Source organism: Genypterus blacodes, unplaced genomic scaffold, assembly GCF_046128005.1.
Source record: "Genypterus blacodes isolate CSIRO-AG114 ecotype Tasmania unplaced genomic scaffold, CSIRO-AGI_Gbla_v1 ptg000112l_1, whole genome shotgun sequence".
Lineage (NCBI taxonomy): Eukaryota > Metazoa > Chordata > Actinopteri > Ophidiiformes > Ophidiidae > Genypterus > Genypterus blacodes.
In genome coordinates, this window is record NW_027466916.1 from 431,107 (window position 1) to 443,326 (window position 12,220).

At 44.6% G+C, this 12,220-nt stretch overlaps 1 protein-coding gene across 2 annotated transcripts; it reads right to left on the reverse strand.

Annotated features, from left to right (window-relative positions):
• Positions 1 to 10,208: 10,208 nt before the first annotated feature.
• nkx2.4a (NK2 homeobox 4a) lies at positions 10,209 to 11,815 on the reverse strand. Of its 2 annotated transcripts, XM_076161728.1 has the most exons (3): positions 11,446 to 11,815; positions 10,452 to 10,897; positions 10,209 to 10,370 (listed from the first exon to the last, which is right to left on the reverse strand). In XM_076161728.1, exons 1-3 carry the CDS (start codon positions 11,813 to 11,815, stop codon positions 10,209 to 10,211), a joined length of 978 nt encoding a protein of 325 aa, XP_076017843.1. The 2 variants fall into 2 exon arrangements, with proteins under 2 accessions (XP_076017843.1, XP_076017842.1); XM_076161727.1 differs by having other exon boundaries at positions 10,209 to 10,897.
• Positions 11,816 to 12,220: the final 405 nt, after the last annotated feature.

Genomic DNA, 12,220 nt, shown 5'->3' on the forward strand with positions numbered 1-12,220 from the left:
GCCGGCGGATCCGTTAGAATTGTTGCTCATCAGTGTAAAAAATTATACAAAATCCATTTTTTTTAAATCTTAATTAGAAATTTCAATTACACATCTTCCAAAAAGTGTAAATGCAAAATTTTTGGGGTGTCCTTCCTTTGGTTTTACATTAAACTACAAAATGTCATCTAGGAGGGGACAGCAGTTTCATATTTGACACAAACATTTTCTTCACTAATGATTGTAAAAGCAGAGAAGTTGCTGTCTGAGCCTGCGTACTTTGATCTTCCTCCTCTATTCGCTCTGACTTGTGAGCACTTTGAGGCTCCGTGCGGCTCCTGGGCTCGGGCGGAATGGACGGGTTTGCTGGAAGGGCAACGCGGTCAATCAAAGGCCACCTTTCCTCTCTCAGCCGTGCGTCGGGGTCTTCCTGGCGGTAATTCTCTGATTTGACTTTGATGTGCCAATTTGTGCCTGATGAATAATTGTCTGGCTTGCTGATAACTTGTGGGAGTCAAGTGCATTCTGGTGGCACTCAATGCAAATGGGAGATATTTGGGTCCTTCAAATCACGACAGTAGCCCCTCTACGTTTGCCTCCCCGTTTCGTGAGTAAACTGACCAATTAGCTGTGTTTGAAGAAGGTATTTTTGATTAGAGCAATCAGTAAACAGAAAGGCCTCTCTGTGATTGTCCCCCTGATTAGATGAGTTGTCACTCGAGAAGTTGTTGGAGATTTTAATTTATGGCCTTATATCTCTGTAAAGTATGGTAATTACCTAATGCATTCTCCACCGCTCGCCACTCGGACTGAAATATATCCATACTGTCAGAGCTGACAAGGTCATTTTTAGTAATAAAGTTTTTTTAAGTAGTCTCTTTCCCACTGAATCACACAAACCTGACAGCAGCGCCCATTAGAGCGCAGAGGCACAGAGCATCGATGGGGACAGAGTGTCAGCGCTGAAGAGAAAGAGGAAAAGAATGAAATATGCCACATCTGCACAGCCAGCAAAAGGAATCCAAACTCAACCGTGTTCTTTGTGTGTTTCCCTCATGCAAGGTTGCTCATTAGTCAGGAGGAATAATGTGCATAAGGAAATACATCTGAGAGAATTAGATAGCTGAAGTATGATTGTGTCTCTTTATTACAACATAGACTCATTACAACACTCTATGACATGACGTGTTGTGTGTACACATACAGACAGCTGGTTCATTTATCTCAACATGTTCAGTATATGAGTTATTATTACCTGATAATAATTCGAGCACTTTTAGCTCAATGTGACGCAGCATTACAGAAGAATCCATGAACTGAAAGGGTTAACATGTCATCAGTGCACCAAGCTACATTATAACAAACTATGAATCTGATAAATCTGTGTTTCATTCTACAGAGCCGAACCAGGAGCACGACGTCGTCAATGGGAGCTTCACCGTCGACATCACTGATGGTGTTCCTGGGACCTGGATGCAGATTGCAGCGTATTGACCACCAAATCCCCAAATGATGCCTTAATCAATACACCAGACGAAGTAAGTAGGGCTGAGGATGTGTGTGTGTGTGTGTGTGTGTGTGTGTGACACAAAGCCAGGATTAGGGCTGATTAGGGCAGTTTTAACATGTCCTGCTGATTAGGGGCCAGTGGATCTGACCGCTAATTATCTGTGAAGTGTGGCTGGCCGCACAGACAGGACAGCGGTGGGAGGAGGGGTTGGCAGCCCCTAACTCCCCCCACCCACCCCCTCCTCGCTCCCTCGCTCCCTCCCTTGTCCACTCAGCACCCCCACAAAAGCCTCTGGGGGCTCTTTGATTGGGTGCGCTGCATTGTGGAGAGGCCGTTGAAAAAGAGTCCTGTTTCCCTTTTGCGGTGCCACTACCCCCTGCTGGGTGGAGTCAATGTGGCCTTTCTGTGGCTCCGTGTGGCCAGCTGGCTAAAGCGGGCCAAACAAACACTCCCGACTCACCGGCCAGTGTGACTGGCATCTGAAACACACCCTTTGTCCCGTGCGGATTGTGTCCTAATTGCCGTCCCAAGACAAATTCCCAGTGTGATTGTTTGTTGGCATTAATGAGGTTTTAATAGACAGATAACACACGGATGATACAAGTTACAAGTAAATAGACGGATGCCACCTCGCCTGGGGAGAGGATTAGAGCGAGAGCCGAGTCAATCTGTGCCTACACACGGAAACAACAACCTTTATTCTCTAAAATGTCACACACACACTTCCCTTTAATTGTGTGATAGCACCCAAATGATGATGTTATGGGAATTTAGAATTGTTTTTAATTGAACGTTCAACTCAGTCCAAGCTGCTTTTTAGGTTCAAATGAGTAAAACCAAACCTTTGCTGTTAATTTATCCAAAAGACCTCAACCAATATTCACTTACCAGGTCCATAGGGTTTGGATGGAACTCTATAGATCCATGTTGGTGTTTCCATATAGATCCATGTAACCGTATAAAGGACGGTGACATGTCTGCTTCCTTTACTACTATTTTCCTTTACTTCACTATGCATGTATGTATAGCCCTGCTACATACATTTAAGGCTAAAATGAAACTAATAACTTCATGTAGAGGAGCTTTTAGAGGCTTTTGAAGGAGTTCCATGGATCCATAAGGGTCCATTCATTCATCCAATATTCTCAAACAAACAAAAACAACAACGAAAGAAACGTAGGGATCTATTTAACACGTAGATTTCTCCAAATTAACAAAATCGCTGTCTTGCGGCTGTGATATTTGGCATTACAATGTGTTTTGTGTATTAGAGGGACTTCTGCAGCCGTCGTCTCTTCCCTGCCTCCACCCCGAGACAGACACTCACACACACGCACACACACAGCAGCTCAAGTGGCAGGAGGAGAGAGAGAGTGAGGGGAAAGGAACGCGGGATTTGGGACGTAATCCTGTTTGTCCTTAAGGTCACATGCTCCACAGAGTTCAGATCGTCAGCTACAGTCTGGAAGTTTATTGCGGGGGACAACATGGGCCTAATTGTAATTCCCTTTGGAGAGCAGTCAGTGTCTCCCGCTGAATGCTGGAGAGGAGACAGGTTGCTGCAAGATGATAATTGAAAGGAAAGTGGGTGGTCCTCTTTGGCCCCGTGGCCCTCTGGGACAGTTATATTGAGACTCCTGCGTGTATTGGAGGGGGGAGATTACCAATGTTATATTTGAAGAAACGATTATGTCCTTCTGGGCTTAATTTGAAAGACGTGGCCTTTGAGTGGCGACTCTATCTGTTGTCTTTTGCTATTCATGTTCATCTGTGTGTGTGTGTGGTGTATGTGTGTGTTTGCTGTAGGATTGTTGCCCTAAATTAATTGGTTTTGAGACTATTATTTAATATGATTCTCTTTTTTTTTTTACCAGCCTTTTCAAAATGATGTCCTTGAATTTTTAGATGGATTTTCTACAATTAAGTATAGTATTCCTGGCCTGTGTTAGTCTGTGTGTGCATCCGTATGTGTGTGTGTGTGTGTGTGTGTGTGTGTGTGTGTGTGTGTGTTTGCGTGTGTGTTTATCTCAAGGCACGACTGTATTGAGCATCCTGATACTGAAATGTTTCTATTAAAAGACACACACACACACACACACACACACACACACACACACACACACACACACACACACACACACACACACAGAGAGAGAGAGAGACGTGCCTGATCTTATCCATTGCCTGAACTGCTCTCCAGCCCTGGCCCTATTAACCAGTAATCTGCAGACTGGCAGCTGGCCATTACCGTGGCAACAGTGAGCCTGGAGAAAAGTGCAGGCTGGCTGGTTCAAAAGTAAAGCGTGCAGTGAAGGACGGAGACCAACTCTTTTGTCCCGTAAATGTGTCTGTTTCATTTTTCCCAACACCAAACTCCCATTCGCTCTCTCACTTCAATGTTTTTGGTGAATTTTGATTTTTCCTTCTGAGCTTTTGTGCCTTTGTGCAACATGAAACCCGCTCCAAGGATGGATCGTAATTATTTGCTGAGTGCCCGGCCTGATATGTTTGGGTTGTGAAAGGCTGCAGATCTCCTGTGAGGACGCTCATCCTTCACATCCTCTCTCTTTGGGTTAGTGAGATGTTTACACTGCAGACATTCTGTTAAACGACACATTTATTAACTCCACCTTCGTCACACAAAGACAGGAGAGCTTTTATTTTGGTGGTGACAAAATCTATTTGATGTTTTGATGGCTGTGCCACATTCTTATGGAGCACACAGGATACATATCTGATTGCAGTTGTGTGAGTGGGAAACAAAGAGCATTGATAGAAGTCTGATGATGTCGTGCGAGCATATTTAATGTAGAGATTCAGGAAGGAAACACAGAAGCAGAGGATGAAGCTAAACTCATTTATTATTTCTGATTTATTGGGGCACATATGATAAAGCAGATATGAAGTGACGATTCCTGTAATAAACAACCTCAAATCGTATTTATTCAATTGACTTTTATAATGGTATTGACGTGCAGACGAGGTTTCTGACATTGTTTTTTGTAATTTGAAGTTGGAACTTTCCAGAGACGTCCACTTGGTTCCTCATAGATTCCTGTGCTTAACACATAGAAAAGCCTCCCAAAGCTCCTCTCAGCAAGTTATACGTTTAGTTAGAACTAAACTAGTTCCATTGATGCCTCAGAAAGTGATTTTCCTGTGACGTCTAAACCTGAAATGCTGAGAGAAGCTGTGAGAGAGAGAGAGTTTACAAAGTGTTACCGTCGTTCTAGCTTAACACAGTTTCATTTGGGAGCACACGGGACACATTGAGCTTTTATTGTGGCGTGTGCACGTTACTGCAGCTTACAAAAAACAATGTCAGTGACTTCATTCAGACGTAAACAACCTGGAAAATCCTTAAATTTTGTCTCCAGTGTCTCTTTAAGATCTCTGGAGAAAACAACAACAACAACAACAACAACAACAACTCCCATGAACCTAAGAAACAATCCAAACGTGACAATCTTCCGGAAGGAAACTGTGGACAGTTAGAGACATCAAATGAAACATTTACACCAATCATCATCGCCTGTTTCATACCAAATATCCATCAAGAGTGTGCAGGTTGGTCATGTGATCAGATGGGCCTCAGGAAGCAGACACAGTAAACCCACAGTCAGCCTGTGATGCGTTCAAAGCCCTTCGGACATTTCTGCGCCCCGTCCGTCTCCGAGCTCAAACTCAGATTTTTTGGAAGGAGCTGAACAGTTTCTTCTCTTTTAAAAGGGAGGAGAGTTTGTGCGACTTAATGAGGCATAACTAATGGAGGTCCCACAATCGTCCGCGCCATGCTGGAAGCGCCACGGCGGGACAGAGCGGCCATTGATTCTTGCTTCAAACCTCTTGAGTTCCTAATCAGCTTCTTTGGTTGTGCGTTTCAGGCCTGACAGAGCCATTGTTGGCCTGTGTCACTGGAGGTCAGTAGTTATTAGTGGCGACTGAAAACAGTTTCTCTAACTACTTATGGGCAAATTGAATGACATGCACAGGGAGACTTGGAGGGGGGATTACTGGCAGCGCGGCGAGTCCGGCCGGCGCAGGAGAGAATGTGACATGGTTCTCTAATAAGGGATGCTGCCCCCCATCCCACCCCCCATACACACACACACACACACACACACACACTCACACACACTAGAGCCCAACCTGGTCCCCCTCCTCTGGTAGAGACAGTGGTGAATAGTCTTCTAAAGGTTGCCACATATTGCTGAGATGGTATTCATAGTAAGCAATGGAATTAGCTGAGTTAAGTCCTGGAATAGCATCTAACTCCCTCTCTCTCTCCCTCTCTCTCTCTCCCTCTCTCTTGCTCTATCTGTGTGTGTGTGTGTGTGTGAGAGAGAGAAAGTGAGTTCATGTTATCATCCAAAGGCAATGGCAAAAAAAAACCCCTGTTTCCCATATTTAATTTCATGGAAATCTATTAGAGTGAGAATTGCTTTCAGAGTCCTCTGACCTTCTTGAAATGTTTTTCACTCGGCAGCAAGATGATTATTTGCGGGCAGTTTTTTTCCATTTGATAATGACTGGAATTAGGGAACTTTCTGCTTCCATGAGGCCTGAGTCTCCTTTGATCCCCGCGGGGCCTGGCGGCGGTTTGTCACCGTGCAGCCTGAACACACACACATACCAAACACACACAGCAGTGGGAGGGGGGGTCCCAGAAAACAAGGAAGATTGTCTCTCCTTGGCAGAATAAGAGAGCATATTACACTAATTAAAGCCTCTCTCTCTCTCTCTCTCTCTCTCTCTCTGTCTCTCTCTCTGTCTCTCTCTGTCTCTCTCTCTCTCTCTCTCTCTCTCTCTCTCTCTCTCTCTCTCTCTCTCTCTCTCTCTCTCTCTCTCTCTCTCTCTCTCTCTCTCTCTGTGTCTCTCTCTCGTGCTCTCTCTCGCTCTCTCTCTGTCTCTCTCTCTCTCTCTCTGTCTCTCTCTCGCTCTCTCTCGCTCTCTCTCTCTCTGAACTTGCCAATTCAAAGCATCCATTTGCACTGGGGGATGAAAAGCGGCCCTCAGGTCTGCTAATCATTTCACGTGGGGGCAAGATTTGGGGCGAGGGAAGAGAGGGACCAGAGAGGGACCAGAGGGGGGACAGAGCGTCTCGATGGACCAAACGGCCTGAATGTTACCACTGAGACACTCTGGATTGGAAGTCTGTGTGTTTGCTCTGTTATATCACCACACACACCTGGGAAACACCTGTTCACACTCAGAGGAGGGAATTATTTGCAAAACCTGGCAACCCAATTTCTACTGAATCTTTTTAATCGGTTATTTCCTTCAAACTGTACTTTCACATTTATTTAGCTTTTTTTTCTAAATTAATAATTTCAATGATTTAACCAGGAATTGTATATGGAAGTCTAATAATAATAATAATAATAATAATAATTGTTCCTTTCCCCTCATTATTTATTCACAATTTCCACCCTGCTCTTTTTCCACATTTCAGCCTCGCAGCATTAAACAGTTATTTTTTCTCTCCTTCCTCCATTTTATCCGCCTGTATGGTAAAGCTTATATGTTTGGATGTTTCTGTATTAAGCATGCAGCCAATAACGGTAAGGCCTTGCCAATTAGCGCTCTCTAGGTTGCTAGGTCACCATGGTCAATTGAGGAACACATCAATAGGACTTGAAAAGGTTTCTCTGCGATCAGACCTTCTGACATATTAAGTTGAATAATGGGGAGGAAGGGAGTTGGAGGGGGGAGGGGAGGAGGAGGGGGGATGGCTGAACCAAGGCTCTCCTACTATATTCACATTATGCAACACAACCTGCAATTACCTGAGAAGAATAACCTAAAAATTCTCCATATAAGTGAAACAGAATCTTCCCCTTTATGCTCCACATGGCATTGAGGATGAGACAGACAGGAAATCTGCCATCTTTGTAGAATAAAAGCAAAAAAAAAAATGTAATGCATGACTTATTGTGTAGCGTTATATCCCTTTGTAAATGGACGAGGTGTGTGTGTGTGTGTGTGTGTGTGTGTGTGTGTGTGTGTGTGTGTGTGTGTGTGTGTGTGTGTGTGTGTGTGTGTGTGTGTGTGTGTGTGTGTGTGTGTGTGTGTGTGTGTGTGTGTGTGGGTGTTTATATTGTTAACACAGGCAACCTTTCAACTCATTCTGTGCATCATCACTGAAACTGTACAGAAGTAACATCACAATGCAGCGGCTCCATCATCCTCACAGCCCCAAACTTTGCAGACAGAGATGATGATGGCAGCACCAATTACAGTGGCCGGCGTGTCTCATATACCTCCACAAAGAGAAGTAGCCCCCAATAAATTGAGAGAAGCAACAGGCACAATAGCCAGTGATTACCAAGCATAGCCTATTAGTGCGCCATAACTATGGCTATTGAAAAGAGAAAAGAATGGCTTCACCTCCACTTTCTCCACTTCCATTTCATGTGGTCCACCATCAAAAGCTTTGTTGACGCTCATTCATGCCCTCAATTTAGACACAAAATCTATCAGGAACATCTTGCAGCATCAAAGTGTATATTGTGGAATGCATTTCTCTTTTTTTAATGCTCTTATCAGACTCCCTGTGATGGAGCTGTTGGCACTCAGTTTGAGATGTCAGGTGCATATTGGCTCTGGTGCTTCCTTGGAGTGTGTATGGATGATAGATCCACGCATATACATACAGCTGCCAGGTATGTGAAGGGGCTGGAAATGGAGGCTCTCCAAGGTCTCCACTGAGACATGGTGATAGCCATCATCATCATCATCATCATCACCATCATCATCATCACAGGGTATCATCAGCAAGGGGATTGAGAAGTCATTTTCAAACGCCTTTAAATGACCACAGGAAATGAAAGTGTTGGGAGCGGCTGGTGGTGCAGGGAAGGTTTAGAGGACAGAAGCACAGGGGCGCTGACATGCACACTGAGGGACGACCTTAAACACTCTGGAGTTGGTTTTCACAAATCATTCATCTCCTAAAGAGATTGATCAGAATGGGCTCTCTATGTGTGTGTGTGTGTGCCTGTGTGTGAGAGAGAGAGAGTGTGTGAGTGGCTGCTGCTCTTCACACTGCATTTCATTGTTTATAAACACTCTCACCTTCACTCTAAACGTCATAACTCGGCATGAAAATAATATTAAATGTAAACGTGATGATATAATTTGTTTAGACTCTAATGAAGCTTTGCTCTTCATCCTCTGATTAGTTTGTATTATTCATATGATGTCAAAGAGAAAGTGGAGCAGCAGAGGAAATAAAACATATTGATTTTGGATATTAATTGAAACATTTTTAGCCCTGAAAAATAGTAATTAATTTTAGTTATTAAAGGTTGAATCTCCTCTTATATTTATAAAAACAAAAATACTTCGATACTTTTCTCTCTGCATATAAACACTTGACGGGTTTGACACCGAACCGACGCAGCAGATGAAGATGAAGATTTGGGTCCTGAAGGTCGAAAATAATTATAATTAAGATTTTAAAACGGTTTACATTCAGACGTTCAGATTTAAAATCACATTAAGTTAGTTTGACCTAATTATTTGATATATTTACCCAGACTGAGCTCTATTAGATAATCATAATAATTGTAATAATATTAATAATAATAAAATTAATAATAATAAATCGTTTACTTTTATGCGCTTATAAATAATTTGGGAACATTTTTTTTCATTATAGCACGATGGCGATTTTCGTTGTTTGTTGTCGTTGAGCTGTTTTTACCAAACTTTCCCTGTTTAGTCTCGATAATAATCAATATTGAGAGTTATTTTCCAGTGAAATGAATAAATTAATGTGTATATTTAAGCTCCTTGAGTGTGTTTGTGCGGTTTGAAAGGCGGATCTCCTGGTCCTGCTCCTCCATTCAGGCGGCCCTCCAGCATGTCAGCGGAACAATACTCGCTCCCTCATCGACCTTGCTTCCAACTCAATTTGGTCTCAATAACAGCATAATGAAAATGTACTCAAAACAGATCCCCTTCAAAAATTAGTTCTGCAGGAATTGCTCGCACACTTCAAGTTATTTATTGTTAACGTTCACTTGGTTTGGACACATTTACAGCAGCCATCACGCATTGGATCCTTTTTAACTTACAAAAGAATAAAAGAAAACATAAAAGTGGACGCAGTAACGATTATTATACAACGCATTCGTGTGTGTTAGCCAAATATACAAGTCCCTACTTTATTTAATCAGTCTAAATGAATACATTAGTTTACAATATTAATAGGATAAAATAGCAGGTTATCACCGTGGAGGCTTAGTGAACTTCAGACCTGATCTCCCCTCTGCCCCTGCAGTCCCAAACTCGAGTGAAGCAGCATTCCTGTTTGTTTCAACAACATATAAGACTACGTTTCATCAACATCATGAGGAAGGTCCCAAACATGGATTACAAAAGGTCCAGAAACCACAGAATTGCTTTGAAGGGCATCGAGCTCCGAGTAACGTTCAAAAATAGACTCTGCTGTCACACATGTCAAGAAAAGGTGCCCTGATCAGCTGGTGCGCCTGTGTGTGTGTGTGTGTGTGTGTGTGTGTGTGTGTGTGTGTGTGAGAGAGTGTGTGTGAGCCGCGTCCCACCGTCCCCACACAGGGCCCAGATACAGTGTGTATGTACACACATGTATACACGTACATATATGTGTGTATAGGTGTAGTTTTCGTTGCACGGGCTCATCCGCAGGTTGACATATAAAAGTGGAAAGTGACAGTACTGCAGTGTGACGCAGGTCCTACCACGTTCTGCCGTAGAGGAGGTTCGAGCTCACCATGTTACTGGTGTAATCTACCGCTGCGGAGTCTATCTGCGCCATGTTGAGCTGGCTGTGCAGCGAGGGGGGACTGGGGGACATCTCCTCCAGGTCCAGCGCGTTCACCTGCTGCTGGCTCTGATGCTGGCTCAGGCCGCCGGTGGGGGTTGCGAGCACGACTCCCACTCCGTTTTGCTGCTGGTTCTGCTGCTGGCTCTGTTGCACCTGCTGCTGGTTGGGCGTCGGCGTGTTGGAGCCGTTCTGGCACGGTTTACCGTCCTTGACCAGAACCGGCACGGCGACGCGCCTGGGGGACTGCGCCTGCTGCGGGCACAGGCTGCCGTCCTGCCCCTGCTGCTGCAGCTGCTGCGCCGCCTTGTCCTTGGCCTGGCGCTTCATCTTGTACCGGTGGTTCTGAAACCAGATCTTCACCTGGGTCGGCGTCAGGTGGATCATGCTGGCCAGGTGCTCCCTCTCCGGCGCCGACAGGTACTTCTGTTGCTTAAACCGCCGCTCCAGCTCGTAGACCTGCGCCTGGGAGAACAGGACGCGCCGCTTCCTCCTGGGCGCAGCGTGCAGAGCTGGCATCGACTTGGTGGCGTCCGCCATTCCACCGAGACCCCCCATGCCGCCCATGTTCATACCTGTGGAAGGTCCCATGTATCTAGAAACTTAAAAATATACATACATACATACATGCGTTCAATAAACAGAAGAGGAGAAGCCTGAGCCGCCGGAAGTATCTGACTGATCACTGAGGCGAGAGGAGCTCAAGTTTACAGCTCACAACTAAACACAGTCACAATCAAGAAGAATACACACTAATAATAAAATAATAATAATAATAATAATATTAATGATAATAGCAATAATAAAAATAATACAGTAATATAATGATAATAATAGTAGTAGTTATAATAATAATAATAATGTATTTTGAATATATTCAGGTGTATTTTAATTTCCAAACATGAGTTCGATCGAGACGTATATTAAGCGGCGGCTCAACACATAAACATTGACGTTTCATTGAATATTTCCTAAATTGTGTAAAGTATTTATAATAACTTCAATCAATAAGCCCCGATAAAGATAAATATCATAAAGCCCAGTGTGATCCAGCCAGGTGCGTTTCTCTCTTTCGTCCTTAATATTCTAAAGTATTTCCTCTGTACCCGTAAAACCCCCTAAAGTGTGTAAAATGCAGCCTGGTACTTACTTGTGGAGTACCGCGGGTCCGGGTTGGCGCTGTACCAGCCTGTTGCTGCCGCGCTGCTCCGCATGCTCTCCTGGTACGACGGCAGGTCTCCCATGTTGCCAATGCTTCCATTGCAGTATCCCCCCATGGCGCTGTGGGAGAACTGGGAGACGGTGTGCGGCATGTGGTAGGTGGTCGCCACGGTGGCGTTGTGGCCCATGGAGTGCTGCTGCATGCCGGACTGAGCCACCTGAGGCTGCCGGTAGGCTCCCAGTGGAGAGGTTAGGTTCCCTGCGCCGTCCATGCCACCAAACTTCTTGTAGGTCTCCTCGATTGGACTCAAAATATCTGTCACTGAAAAAGGCGTTGTGTGCTTTGGGCTCAACGACATGGTTCAGAAAGCAGGTAGATTTTTTGTGTTTGAGCAGATCAACCGTGTTGTTGTATCGGCTCTCTCCTTGGTGGATGTCTACGTAAGAGAGGCTTGGAGTGCGCCTGAGATCCTATTGATCGCCTTGGAGAAGGAGGCGAGCCCAGGGCGCTCTTAGCCCGGGTTTATTGGAGCCAGGAGCCAGGTTTACGACAAACACGGGGGGGCGGAGCAAACCTCCCGAACCAGCAAACAATAGTCATTGACATTTTAGGGAAATAATTCATGAAAACACACTTTGCTTTATATTAAGCGGCATATTGACCGAACCGAGGCAGATATTAATAATTCTATGCAGTTTACAGGTGAGGCTCCATTCTGCTCTGCACACTAGCTGATCCTGTGGCCACATAGGACTATTTTGCG

Excerpts from the sequence above, each read along its gene's own strand:
- nkx2.4a (XM_076161727.1), bottom strand. The coding sequence starts at position 11,815 with ATGTCGTTGAGCCCAAAGCACACAACGCCTTTTTCAGTGACAGATATT. Across the intron at positions 10,898-11,445 it reads GGACCCGCGGTACTCCACAA|TTTCTAGATACATGGGACCT; the intron begins GTAAGTACCAGG and ends TATATTTTTAAG.